Source organism: Aptenodytes patagonicus, chromosome 2 (genome assembly GCF_965638725.1).
Source record: "Aptenodytes patagonicus chromosome 2, bAptPat1.pri.cur, whole genome shotgun sequence".
Lineage (NCBI taxonomy): Eukaryota > Metazoa > Chordata > Aves > Sphenisciformes > Spheniscidae > Aptenodytes > Aptenodytes patagonicus.
Window position 1 is genome coordinate 61,015,037 of NC_134950.1, and position 13,481 is coordinate 61,028,517.

Sequence of the window (13,481 nt, forward strand, 5' to 3'; positions counted from 1 at the left end):
TACTTACGGACTTCATAGAACAAGTGATGTTCAAGTGCTAGTTATGCTTGGACAGAAATATAATATTTTTATTTTTAATTAAAAAATCCATGTAAATATGTATATCTATATCAGTAAGAAAGGTAAGGAAATGCAATTTAATGAATAATTATTCCTAAATCAGAAAAGATTTTCAAATACCAGACACTTTTACTTCTGCTTTGGGAAGTATCACACTCAAAAGGCAATGTGCTGAAAGAACTATAAATAAAAACCTAAAAAAAAGGGCTCTAAGAGGAATAGGAAGACTTATCCTGAAGAAGGGGAGGAAGGGAGGGAAGAGTGTTTCAGAGCAGAAAGTGCTGCTACACAGCTGAATAAAAATAATTGGAATTCTGGAGACTGTGTGGTGAAAGTATTTGAGAATGAGTAAACGACAACAATTTTTTTTCCAAGGGGTGTGACTATTCTGCTTTTCATCAGATTGTGCTGTCTAGCATATGGACTGTTTTTCAGTTGGTATTTTGGGTGCGTTTTTCAGTTCTGAGCTGTGGTGTGTGGCTGGGGACCACGGCACTCCATATGGTGGCTTTCATACTTTCCTGCAGGTGTAAAAGAAAGGATATAAGAGAACACTGTTCGAGATAAAGGTTAGAGCAATTCTAGGTTTGAAATGTCTGTTCAGAGCAAGAACAAGACGTTTCAAACTGCTTAGCGGAAAGACTCTAACATATTGTAAATGTTTTACTGACATTTCTTAAGAAAATCCATTTCATATTTTTATCTCCATTAAATAACGATCTGCTGCCTCTTTGAAATAAACTGACAGTTTATCAATATCAGATGTCTTTAACCTGATGTAACTTAGACACAGAGAGGGAAAGTAAAGGGTGCATAAACAGCCTCTACTACAAACAATGCTTCTCTTATTTGAACTGAGCGGTAGGAAGTGAACATTTCACGGTGAGGAAGCACAGCTACCCTGCTTAACACTCACGGCAGCCCTCTCAGTAATTACTATGTCATATGGTCATAACCTACCCAAAGGGCCAGATCAAAACTGAGCTACGACTAGTTGGGATTAATCGTTTTAAACTATGCTGTGCTAGTGAGGATGACACCTGCGTGTTAATCCCGCTGCAGAAAGAATCTTGGTCCATGTTGGAGAGACGTCTTTTATAACCGTAGCATCATGTTTTGGAAGTTAGGGTCTTTAGGTAAGACATTGCCTATTCTCTTTGTTTTGCCTGTAGGGAGACACTGGATTTTCACATATGGAAGCTTTCAAATTGCTGCTGCTTAGCAAACATGCTCAGTGGGTTTGTGGTTTATCCCACCAGTCTCTAAGCAAAGCCTTTCTGGTGCAGGGCAGTGCCACAGAAGGGATTACTATAAAAAGGCTTTAAATACAGTCTGTAATCAGAAGAGCGTTTTATTTGTTTCATGTTTCTGCCCTCTAGGTACCTTTGGCAGCACGATGCATAGGCATTCTTCAGCTAAAGAGCCTGACATACTGAAAACAGATAGCAGAGATCGCATTTCACTCAGTTTTAATAGTAGTGGGTAGGGATATAATAATAATCTATCTAGAGCATTTAATGTGTATGTGATTTAATGTCTAGGCTTTTTAGATTAATTAAATGTAGAAAGGATGAAATCTTCTTTCTTCCATGGCTTCCTAAGTAGCAGCGGTTCACTCCAAATGAATGTCTTGTTATCTGTTTTAATTTCATCCTCATTTTCACCTTGTGTTTGGCACTTCTTAAATACTTCTCGTCTGCCTCATTGCTCACTCAGAAAGGGAGGATGCCTATTTCAGAGGGAGCATTGCTTACCTGGGGTTAATGCAGGTGATTCCCCTGAACCGCAAAGCTACATTTGGTTCTGACTGACAGAACTTACACTTTTAAAAACGTTATGCTAAGTATACATTTTTACTTGGCCAGAGAAGGCTCACAATTGTAAAAGACAGAAAAAAAGACTTATTTAAGTATCGAAGGGGGTTTTTTTGTTGTAAATTATTATTTTTTAGTGAGCTCCACCAATTACTAAGTGATCAAGATTTTAAAATAAAAAAGGACAAGATGCACAAAAAGATACAACTTGTATGTGTTACTGCTGAAAAATAATTTGTCATTAAATCAAGGTTTCATTGAAAACACAAAATCAAATTATCCTCTGATCTTTCTGAACATATTTGAGCATAAGTATATAAACTAGTCTTCTTACCGTGCCTGACATTTGCTTTAAGAATGTAGTAAAAATGAGTGGGGAGACTCTGAGGGCTTTTTAGCGGGTCAGATTCAGATCAGAACAAATCGTAACATCTGGTGTACTGTGACTAAGAATCAGTCAAATTGATCTGATTCATCTTATACTCCTTTATTTTACTTTTCAGTTATATGGAAGAGAGTTAAGCTAGCATATGTCCTTTCCATTAATATAACTTCCTGCCTGTATCTGGTTTGTAATTATGTCACAGTAATGGCAAGTAAAGCAGACTGTAGCAGACAGAGGAGGAAAAATCAAAACAAATAACTGTAAAAAACTACACTTGCTTTGACTATTTCAATAATAAAAAAAAAAAATTGGCCTTTGTACTGGGGAAACTGGTGTACTAAGAGAACAGTCATGAGAAAACTTTATAAATACAGATCTGTCTGCAGTAGTAATGCCATCCAAGGAACGGGCTCGAGACTCTCAAAGACTTATTATGTAAACTCAAGTGTGTTGATGATGAGAAAAATCATAAATAATTGTTTTTTATGCATTATGTGAAAGCTGCAAAGAATTTGCATTCTTTAAAAAAAAAAAAAAGTTCTGACAACAGTTCTTGTCTTTTTCCCGGATAGGTACCTATTACACCATTTCTTTGGTGAAGGCTATTCAGCAGCGGTGACTTCTTCCAATCGACCACTCCACAAATTATTATCTCTGGACTCCCAGCTGACACCCTGCCGGAGGCTAGAGCTACTGAGACAACTGGAATTGTGCCTGCTCTCGTCAAGGTTTTTTCTTACACGGGGAAAAAAGAAAAAAAAAAGATGAAGTTGGGCAAAGTGGAGTTCTGCCGTTTTCTGCAGATACTAGCTCTTTTCCTGTGTCTTTCTGGGATGAATCAAGCAGAGCTCTCGAGGTCCAGGTCAAAGCCCTACTTTCAATCAGGGAGGACGAGAACCAAACGCAGCTGGGTGTGGAATCAATTCTTTGTGCTGGAAGAATACATGGGTACAGACCCACTCTATGTAGGAAAGGTAGGGGATTTAAACAAACTTTGGAGGGTGCAGATGCTTGCTTTTTGACGTGTTTATATGGTGCAACCTGAAAATTGCTATTCTGTCAGTGTGGTTGAATTAAGCCAGGGTGGGACAAAGTTCTGTAGTTTGAAAAAGAAAAATGTTTAACACTTCAAAACAGCAACACATTACATTCCTGATTCCTCTTGCAATTTTCTTTAAAAGCTCTACATATTAGCTATGCTTCTTTAAAGGATTGCAATAATGAAAGTGTTTTACCAGCATTGATACAAAGAAAAATACTTTATTACTAATATTAGATGTACTTTTTTCCATCGGAATGGAGAAATATAATGATGAATATTCTTTTATAAGAGCTAACAGCTAGTCCCAGAAAACAGAAGTTCTGCGTTATGTTGTTTGCTCTCTAAAGATCAGCACTGCTGAAGTGAAGGGAGAAAGAAGCAGGCATCTGGGGGTGTGACAAGTAAGAAGGAGGGCATGTCTGCATTACTGCTTTGCTTTGACGTCGCCTGGCTGGCAGATGGGCACCTTGGGGGCCTCGCTGCCCTCCGTGCATAGCACAGCCTTGTGGCTTTACCTTCCCTTGGATGGGTACCAGGCCAGCGCAGAACAAGGCCTTACATCAGGGCATCCCAAATGGCTTGTTTCGGGCGCCCGTCGCTACATGTGGAGCGCACTGGGCACAGCTGTGAATCCGGGCCTTAGCTCATTCACTGCCTTGTGCTGACGGGTAATACGCTTCCTTCAGCAATTATGAAGGGAAAAAAGCCCCAAAGAAAAAACCCTCTTGTGTTTCTATGTAACATTTATGTGTAATCATCTGATTGAAAGAAAAACCCATTCTTCTACGTAATATCAGTATCAATAAACAGAGTTTCTCATTAAAATATAGCAAATGCATAGAAAGCAAGGGAGTGACAGCTTTTGGAAAAATGGCATGCTTACAGAAAAAGGAGATGAAGTAATCTGAAATCCACCGCTTCAAATATACAAGTGCAATGAATTTCAGCTTACTTAATTCGTCGTTCTGAGACAAAAACCTCGATGTTTGTGTTAACACAGTTAAGCACTTAGAATTTAATCATGCCAACTGAATAATCAAGTTAAATGGGGAACTGCTCTCATGATTACAGCTATGGTTGTGTTTAGGTTCTTTTCTGAACCAGGGCTGGTACTTTGCACAATTGAGCCCTTAAGAAAGATGTGCTAGAATCAGAAATATCATCTCTTATTACAGCAGTCCTGAAAGTTTTTGTTAAGTTTTAGGTTATGTAGCAGTTTCCATTCTGATGCCATGCAGCTGCTGCTTGGCTTTGTGAGTTTTGTCTTTTAGGCAAATTTGTTCTCGGGTTGGAGCTTCTCTTGTGCCTCTGGAAAATAGCATATTTGGCATTCTTGCCCACTGATAAAAAAGGAAGTGTGGCTTGCAAATTAGAATTTCTCTCTTGGAAAAGAAGTGTCTTTAAAAACTCAACTGAAGACTAGTTTTGATCTGTAGCAATTCTCATATTCATTCGATTGCTATATTATGGCCAAAGCTGCTGTGGTAGCGCTAGAGTACATGATATTTGCATGTATGCGGTTATTTTTAGCTTCACAGTCTGCTCTTTCCTGTCCTTTACAGGAGTCCTAGCATTCATAAGCAGATACCTTCTGAAAAGCAAACCTTTTTTTCTGAAACAGTCTGTGCCCAGCCTGCTTTTGTATCAGCAGTATGAATTTTTGGCTCAGGAACTCACATTTGTACCAGCAACTCATTTTGTAGGAAAAGCAGATAAAAATTTGCACTTGCAAAAGCAAGCCCATCTTCCTGGAAACAGAGTCCTTGCTGAGCATCTTGTAAGAGAAGACGTGCCCAGTTCCTAACCTTCTCACTGGAGAGGCTTTTTACTGTGTGGTTCCTGAGGTGCAATCATGACCGAAGCTGCATTCCCACGCAGGGGAGCAAAAAGGTGAAGATGTGATTTTCTTTCCGTATGTTAACATATTATGTGTAGCACCACTCTGAAGTGAGCAGCAGTCGTCTTCCTCCCGCTCTTCTCCCCTTAAAAATATTGCTGTTCTTGTTTCAAATCCTTTGCAGGCAGGTAGGGACTGAGAAGGCCGAGATTTTGATAGGAAGGTTGGTTGGGTTTTTTATTTTTTTTTTATTTCTTTCCCTTTGGTGAGGAACCTACGGCAAGCAAAGAGCTGGCATAACTCACTTCTTTCATCAAGTGAAGTGGAAGCAGCAACCAGACTCTGCCTCGTGTTCTGCAGAGTGCTCTGCTCCTGGGGAGGTCAGTCCTGCACTACCTTAAGTTCAGGATGCTTTGCAGGGTGCCAATCTAACTGCACATCTAGGAACAAGGAACCTTCCTCCAGATTTTAAGGGCTGTGAGATAAAAATCCTTCAGAAACACTCAGGCAAATGGAGCTGCAACAGGGAATGTTTTCTCCTTGCCACTATTCAATTTTACAAAGCCCTAGGCAATTCTGTTTGGAAGGCAGCATTTGGAGAACATTAGGGTTATATGGCAAATCATCCAAGAATCATGAAATACCAATGTTAATTCCATGTTCAGCATTAACTCTGTCCTCCTGGGTTTGTGCACTCTGACATTTTAATTACATGATCATACAGGGTAAAATCCTATTCCTTTTAAATAATGTAACAAGATTCCTATTCACCTCAGTAAGATGAGTCTTTCACTTAAAATAATTTTTCAGTGTTTTCATGTTTGTTTAATAAGACTTCAGATCCATACCTGAGGTATACTGCAGCCTTCCTTCTTGCATCCTTGGCATCCATTTATTTGCAGAATGTTTTTTTTGTTTGTTTGTTTTGGTTTGTTTTTTTTAATGTATTTATTTTCTTAAGGCGGCAGGGGCCTGTTTCTCATGTCACTCTGGAGAAACCTCTGGAGGAGTTCCATTAGTTTTACACTAATAGGAGTCAGAGGTGACTGAGGTTTTTTGCTTTTTTTAAAAAATGTAGGTCTTTCCTCTCCATGGTATGAATTTTAATCATCTTGGATTCAATCCTGAGTAATTCTGAGTGCCTCTTGGGAGGTGCTTAACATGTAATCAGATTGTGGACTGAACCATATACAATTTCTTTCTGTCTGTCAGCAGAGCATATGTCATGTTCGCTTAAAGGGCTGAAGCATTTAACTATTTAGCCCATTTACCTGTTCAGATAGGCACTGTTATCTTTCAGACATGTCATGTAAGAGATGAGGCAGTTAACTATGATGCTAATTTAGCTAAAAGCATAGGTGTCTTCTGTTTTCTGGAAAATGTTTACTATCGCTTGGTAATATGTTTTGTGAAATGTCTTACTCTGTATTTTCCATATAAATGACTTTAATGGAGTCTATTTGGGCATAAAAATAATAGTACATAACAATTTTAAATGATTCAATGCATAAACACCTAAAATTAGGAAAAAGTGTATGCTATTATATTAAATTTTGAAAAGCTATATACAATCTTGTAATTAAGTCTACATGGGTACACATTGGCAAAAAGGGGTGCAGTTAAAATAGAATTTTAAACTTTTGTTGGTATCTTTATTGGTTTTGTTACATAGCTATCAGACATCCAGGGTTTGGTTGTGAGGGTTTTTTTTGTTGCTGTTGTTTTTTGTTTTGTTTTGTTTTGTTTTGTTTTTAATTTTATGTGTTCTGCTGCAAGAGTGTCAGTCTCCTCAAAAGCATTATGACACAAAGTCTCAGCCAGTAATCCTTTCGTTTTTCTTATTTAAAAAAAAAAAAAAAAGTCAAAAGAAGCCACAAATAAACTTGAAGAAGTGAAACAAGGCTGTGAACTCCATGTGAGATGCTGATTGATGGCTGGCTTCACTGTTTTCTTTTGGATCCAAATCAAAGCTCCTTTTCCAATGGCTCTAATTTTAGGTATAGTTAAAGACAGGGACAGTTTCAAGCTCTTTGCTGAGTTCAACTCTTTTTTTTTTTCCCCTGAAACCTCACTAAGCTATGAAGGACTGAAAATAAAAGAGAGAAAGACATAGGCTTGATTGAGCACAAACCCAAGAAGTTGATATTTAATTTTGAGAGGCTCACTGGTACTTCTCAAAAATAACACTTGGAACTTGTAAGATGCCTTGCATGTAGTTGTTATTTATAATGTATGGGGAAGGAAAGCATAAATCCTAACCTACATTTTCTAGATGGTAAAATCAAGAAAAAAAGGTTAAATGAGTGGACTAAGAGCATGCAGTTTGTTAGAGCTCACAGTCATTGCCTTCCAATTCCATTTTACCTGCCTCTTTGTTTTTCTTCTAACTGTTTTGAGATAAAAAGGCTTGTTGGATTCAATTTTCAAACATGGAACAAAGTGCATAAAGCTAATATTTGCATTATTATTTTCTGGAGTAGTACAGAATGAGTGAAGCATTAAAAAAAAATGCAATGAACTGAAATATTTCCTAGAAAATTAGTGCATTTAATGTACATGTTTGCGCCAAGGCAGGGTGGGGAAAGGGCTTTTCAAGCCGCAAAATAACAGTAAGTGTATGTTATTGTCGGCACAGAGAGTGGATTGTTTTTTCCAGCCTCAGCATTTTGGAGGGAAGGAGGCCAGACAGGGGAGGATGCTGGTTTTTTGTGTTTGTTTTTGTTTTTCAAAGGTGTTGGTGAATGTGTCAATCGGATGACAGAATTATTCACATATGATATTTATCTGTGGTGTGACCTTATATCAAGCCATACAGATGTACTCAGAAGTAGGGCTCTTTTTCTAGATCATAGCCTGACACTTTCAGATGTGGCTGATGACTTTTTGACTGACTTGGATAATAAGTGTCTTTGCTAAAATACATTAAGGCGGTGAATACTGTGGAAGCGCTGGCCACTCAGTCAAACTCAGACTGATACGCGGGAATATCAGCTGCTGAGAAACTGACGGAACTTATCTGTGATGAAAGAGCTGAGGATCTCTGAATAGAAATTAGCCCAAATAGCTTTTCATCTCTAGAAACTACACTACAGCAGTTTTACTGACATTTTGGGAAGTGGTGAGGAGATGGGGTGAAATTACAAAGGCTAAATGTGGGTAAAAGAGACTAGGCGGCCTTATTTGCAGACAACGAAGCAGGAGGTGGGTTGGGTGCGAGTCCCTGGAGGGCTCTGTCCCTCTCGCTGCCTCTGGAGGCAACCCACGGGGACCTGCACTCTCTGCCCAGCCTCAGCCTGGTGTCTCGCCCCTCTAAGTGTCCTGCGCAAGATAAATGTTCACATCTGCTCTGCAAGTAAGCTCCCGGCTGAGAGGAGCTACACCTCTGCACAGATTTTTTTTCTTCCCCCCCCCCCCCCCCCAAGTACTTTTGGGAAAAAAACCCAACCAATCCCAACCCAAAACAACTGTTCTTCATCTGTCTTTGTGGACACTATGTGGAAAACAAAGATGGCATAATAACTCAGAGAGAAACTTCCCCTTTGTTGTATTTTTTGCTCCTTTTCTATTTATGTTATCTTTACTTTTAGCATAAACTTTGAAGCGGTGTTGTTTTATATACTCCAAAAGGCCATTTATGAAAGTGAAAAAGCAAATCTGCTGTATTTCTGATACTTATCCATCTCAGGATCTCTTTGTTGTTCCGTGCTATGAAAATTGATAACAGTTGACCTTTTAAGTAAAATGGGACATGCCATTCCTGTCGATGTTTTTCTACCGCAAGTGCTGCAAACGAAACAAATGAACAGACAAAATAGTCAAGTCCTGCTTACCTGCTTTGTGGATTGAATAGATCTTGGTGAAGGGATACTTCAACTGTACAGCAGTGGTATGAATTTACCATCTCAGCTTGTACTATGCAGTCACTAGTAGCACACACTTTTCTTCATTGGATAGTCACTGTGGGCTTTGTGTTATTCCATGCTTTTCTTATTTGGATTACCCTGAATAACTGAGAGCTGACTGACAATCCGAATGTTTCCTACTTAGCATGCAGGGCTAAAGTGTCTCTGGGGAGAACGGTGAGATTAAGGCACACAGGAAGAATTATCCAAAGGGATAACCTAAAATCTACTGCTTTTTCCTGGTTGATTTCATTAGCCTGCACAGCTATAGTGTAATTTCCTCTTTCCCTCTTTATAGGAAGTCATCTTCTCACATAGCTGAATGGATACAGAAATGGGTTTTATGCTGGGGATTTAAAGTGATGACAATTTCACATGCTTAAACACTAAAAGACAATTTGTATGTAATTTCATTATTAAAAGCAATAATAGAGTTGAGAGACTTATGGTTGGATACTGAACCAGAACATGCAGCTTTTTGATCTTTTAGTATAATATAGAACATTGATCCTTAACATGTGACATTACAGAAGAGGAAGGTTAACGAAGGTGATGACAACATCTGTAAATTAAGTAGCCCTCATCGCAGCTTTTTATTCAGTGGCACAGCCATGCTATTTATATAATCCTGTAATACCAGTTCTGTATTTCAGTAGACTAATAGGCTCTACCTGCAGTGCTCTGTTCTGCATTTCTTTTGGGCATTACTTAAAACTATATTTTATGGGTCTCTGACAAAACAGAAAACAAGAGTAAAAGCTAATTTTGCAACGATATGTAGATGCAAGTCTCCTGTATGCTGGTTATCAGAAAATGCTTTCTTTTCATGAGAGCATGAGATTTACAGTTTTGATGTCAGTCAAGCTCATGCTGCTTCAGCTGACTTTTTTTACCCATGTTCTAATGTTCCTTCTCCTTTTCATCTGCTGAGCTTGTTTTCAGTCCTCTAGTTCATGCTATTGGCTGTCACTCAACATCCAGTTTTACCTCCATCCTCTAGTCTCACAGTTGTGTATTAATGATGTTGGAAATACAGCACTGTAAAACTAGGGCTACCAAGAACTGTGTGTATTTGCATTTTTCTAGGGCTAAGGAAGTCCAGTCATGAACCAAATTCCCACTGTGCTAGCCACAGTGCAAGCAAACACAACCCCTACCCTGAGGCAGTGGTCTTGTAAGACAAGAGGCAATAGTGGACTAAGAAGCAACGACAGAATCCAGAGAAATATGGAGACGTTAGTCAACATCCCAAAAATAGCTTGAGAACAATAGCTCACTATTGTTCTTTGTTATGAAGATAGAACATTATTTGTTCTGAAAACAAGAATCATGCAACATTTCTAAATATTATGAACAAGATAACAGGGAGTTCTTTCCTGCCTTTATTTTCCATCCTTTATGGATGACAAGTTAGTTGAAATTCATAAGTGCAGATCTATTTGATATTTATGTTAGTACAAGGCTACTTCTTTCGGACCAGTGAAGATAAAGGATATTTTTCCGTTGCTTTCAAAAGATCAAACTGCATATGCTTTAAAGTTTTACATCTTGTAGCCTGCTATCACACTACCTTTTGCATGTTGCCTTTTTTCTTATACCTGTACTGTTAGACATAAGTGTCTGTCTACAGACCCAATGGGCATTCATTCCATGTATTTAGTATTTTCCAGTCTGAAAGTGCTGCCAGGACTATTGCTGCCTTGTCACAATTCTTCTGCTGAATTTCTTCTTTGCTCCACACGATTGGTTTGTTTGTTTGTTTGTTTGTTTTAAATATCACACTGCACTTCTCAAGTTCCTTGGGTTTTTTTTTTAGTAATCAATTAATGAAATAGTACCTGTGTACACATGTCAGTTTTTCAATGCTAACTTTTACCAGTTAAGGGAGTACCTGGGGCAACATATTTAGAGATCCTGAAAAAAACAGGGAATGGTTCCTTCATGTCAAATAAGTTGTCTTTTACATACATATACTGGTGATAAGTCCTGGAAAATCTCTGCAGTATAATCTTTTTCTTTCAGCATTATGCATTTCCCTGGAAGAGTTGGCTGAGCTAAGTGCTAATAGCGGAACTGCTGAGAGAAGAAAGAAGTTAATACACTGGGTTGCTCACTTATCTCAGAATAACTATTAGCTACCTTATGCTACCAGCATCTTCTCTGTCACTTTTGCACTGTAAGAGACACTTACTGTCACATATATTGGAGAAAAGTAGCTTTTAGAAAAAGCAGTGGAGTTTATGCTGTTAGGAGAACTCTAATTCTGTCCCAACTGTCCAAACCATGGTCGTGGTATGAATACCAGTCTACACCACGAGCAGAAGTTCGAGGAGGTCATAATGCTTAATCTCTCATAGCTTCAAGGCTGTAAGAAGGAGGATTAGCCAGTTAAAAAAAGGGTGGTTTTGTTTACATTATATTAAAAATATGTTGTCAACACCTAACTGTATATCACTTGACCTCAATCAATGGGAACCGCCTTAACCTTCCCAGCCTAAGAGTAAACTTAACCTATGAAGAAGATCCATTGACAAGAGAAGAACACATCATGAAAAGATGCTGATCACCAAAATCAATAAATATGCTCATAAAATTATACAATATATTTAGGATTAATTCTTGTAGATGTTTTTGACTCAGCTAAAAAATTACTACCATTAATAGTTCCTTGCATATTCAAGTATTTGCTGGTGCTACAGCCCTGTGCTGTTGCAAAAGTAATATTGTTATTTACGTGAGTGTAAAGCACATGGTACGGTAGTAGTACTCTATAAATCATAAACAATATAGCAAAGAACAAACACTATTTTATCTTTCAGATAAATAGGAATACCAAGACAAATATAGCTCTTTTTCATATAGTGGTTCATGTGCAATTATTCATTCAGAAAATATAAAGTATGCCTTACTGTCTCAGTCTCAGGCTGTCTTTTTCAGAATGCTCCCCTGGGAGAAGGAGGTAGTTCTAAACATTCAAGAAGAAGGCAAAAGTTTTTTAATATGTGTTGTTTATTAAGTTGTGCTGTTCATAGAGTAACTGAAGATTTAATCCAGAATCTTGAGATCAGTTTTATCGACCCTAGTAGACCATCTGAGAATATTAATTTTGGAATACAACTGTTTGGCCATTTTAAAATTGAATTTTTAACTGATATTTTATTCTGTAGGTTAGTAAAAGAGGCATACTGAGAACTGATTGACAAGAGGTAGCAATATATTCCACATTTCGGCAGTGAAAAAATAGCGCCTTCCTTTCATATAGTCATACAGTATTCTTAGAGCACGGAAGGCCTGCGTTGTGGTGTTTCCTATGGGTGAATAGGGTATATGTTGAGAACAGCTAAAGGCAGTCTGGCATAATGTTCTACCTACATCACAGGAGATTCTTTGGCCCTCTCTGAGTAGAAATAAATAAATTTAATGTCATTTTCCAGGTGATATAAGGAGATTTTTGCTGCATGAATTCCACAAAATGTTACCATAGTCATACTGTCCCATTTAGTTTTCCTGTTTCTGTAAATCATGAGAAATTACCTTGAGGACTATAGAGACATGCAATTTTGTTGCTGTGGAGTGTGTGTGAGAAGAATTGAGCCCACAAAGTTATTTTCCATTTGAAATGCTTCCAAAATATGGAAAATCTGGTACTTGGATACATGTGTAAGGATGATAAGATGCTTAAACATTTCATACTGAGGTACCAAATTGTAATACTGCTGACTAGGCAATCAAGCATTTCATTTTCCTTACAAGGTAGGCAGGTGCTGCATAAGGCCAAGTTTAGCTTGTTATTCTGTACCAATGAAAAGTTTTCAGACACAGTTGGGAAAAGCAGATAGTCATTTCTTGAGTTTCCATAATCATGGTATAAATGCAATGCCATAAATTGGCAAAATGCTTTTTGCCAATTTTTCTTACAAAATTTACACACATTATATGGGCAGAGTAGGCATTTGGGAAAGTACTTGACATATTTTTATGTTTCTTTTTTAATTTGCAGGGCTATAATGCTGCATAGTGTTTATATTAAAACCTGTTAAATAATTCCTCTTGCTCCTAGATGTTCATAATCTTCATTCATATGTAGACTGTTGTCCTCCCCACCCATCTTTTACCCTTTACCACTTAACTGTTGCTTAGCCAAGCAGTACATATTTCACACTTTCAAGAAGTTTTCCTCATTAGTCAGCACTGCAGCACAGCACTACAGTCCTGTGTTCATCTTTACTGCTCTATTATTCATTCCCTCTATTTTTTCAATATCTTCCTGACAATAAAAAGCCATGACTAGAAGCACTCTATTATACCTTCAACTAAACAGGAAATAAGCCAAGTAAAACTGTTATTTCCTGTCTCATTGTATGATTCAGATTGCACAATTCATGTTTGTTTCTTTCTTTTCAAGCTCATGTCCACTACTACTCTGAGGATCTTAAAGCCT

General features: G+C 38.0%; 1 protein-coding gene across 2 annotated transcripts in view; it reads left to right on the forward strand.

Annotated features, from left to right (window-relative positions):
- Positions 1 to 13,481, forward strand: part of CDH7 (cadherin 7) — an 83,198-nt gene that overhangs the window by 6,187 nt on the left and 63,530 nt on the right. For both annotated transcript variants that reach the window (XM_076330046.1, XM_076330048.1), the window contains exon 2: positions 2,832 to 3,233. In XM_076330046.1, coding sequence (XP_076186161.1) covers positions 3,024 to 3,233 — 210 coding nt within the window. In that variant the 5' untranslated portion in view covers positions 2,832 to 3,023. The remainder of the gene's footprint in view (positions 1 to 2,831; positions 3,234 to 13,481) is intronic.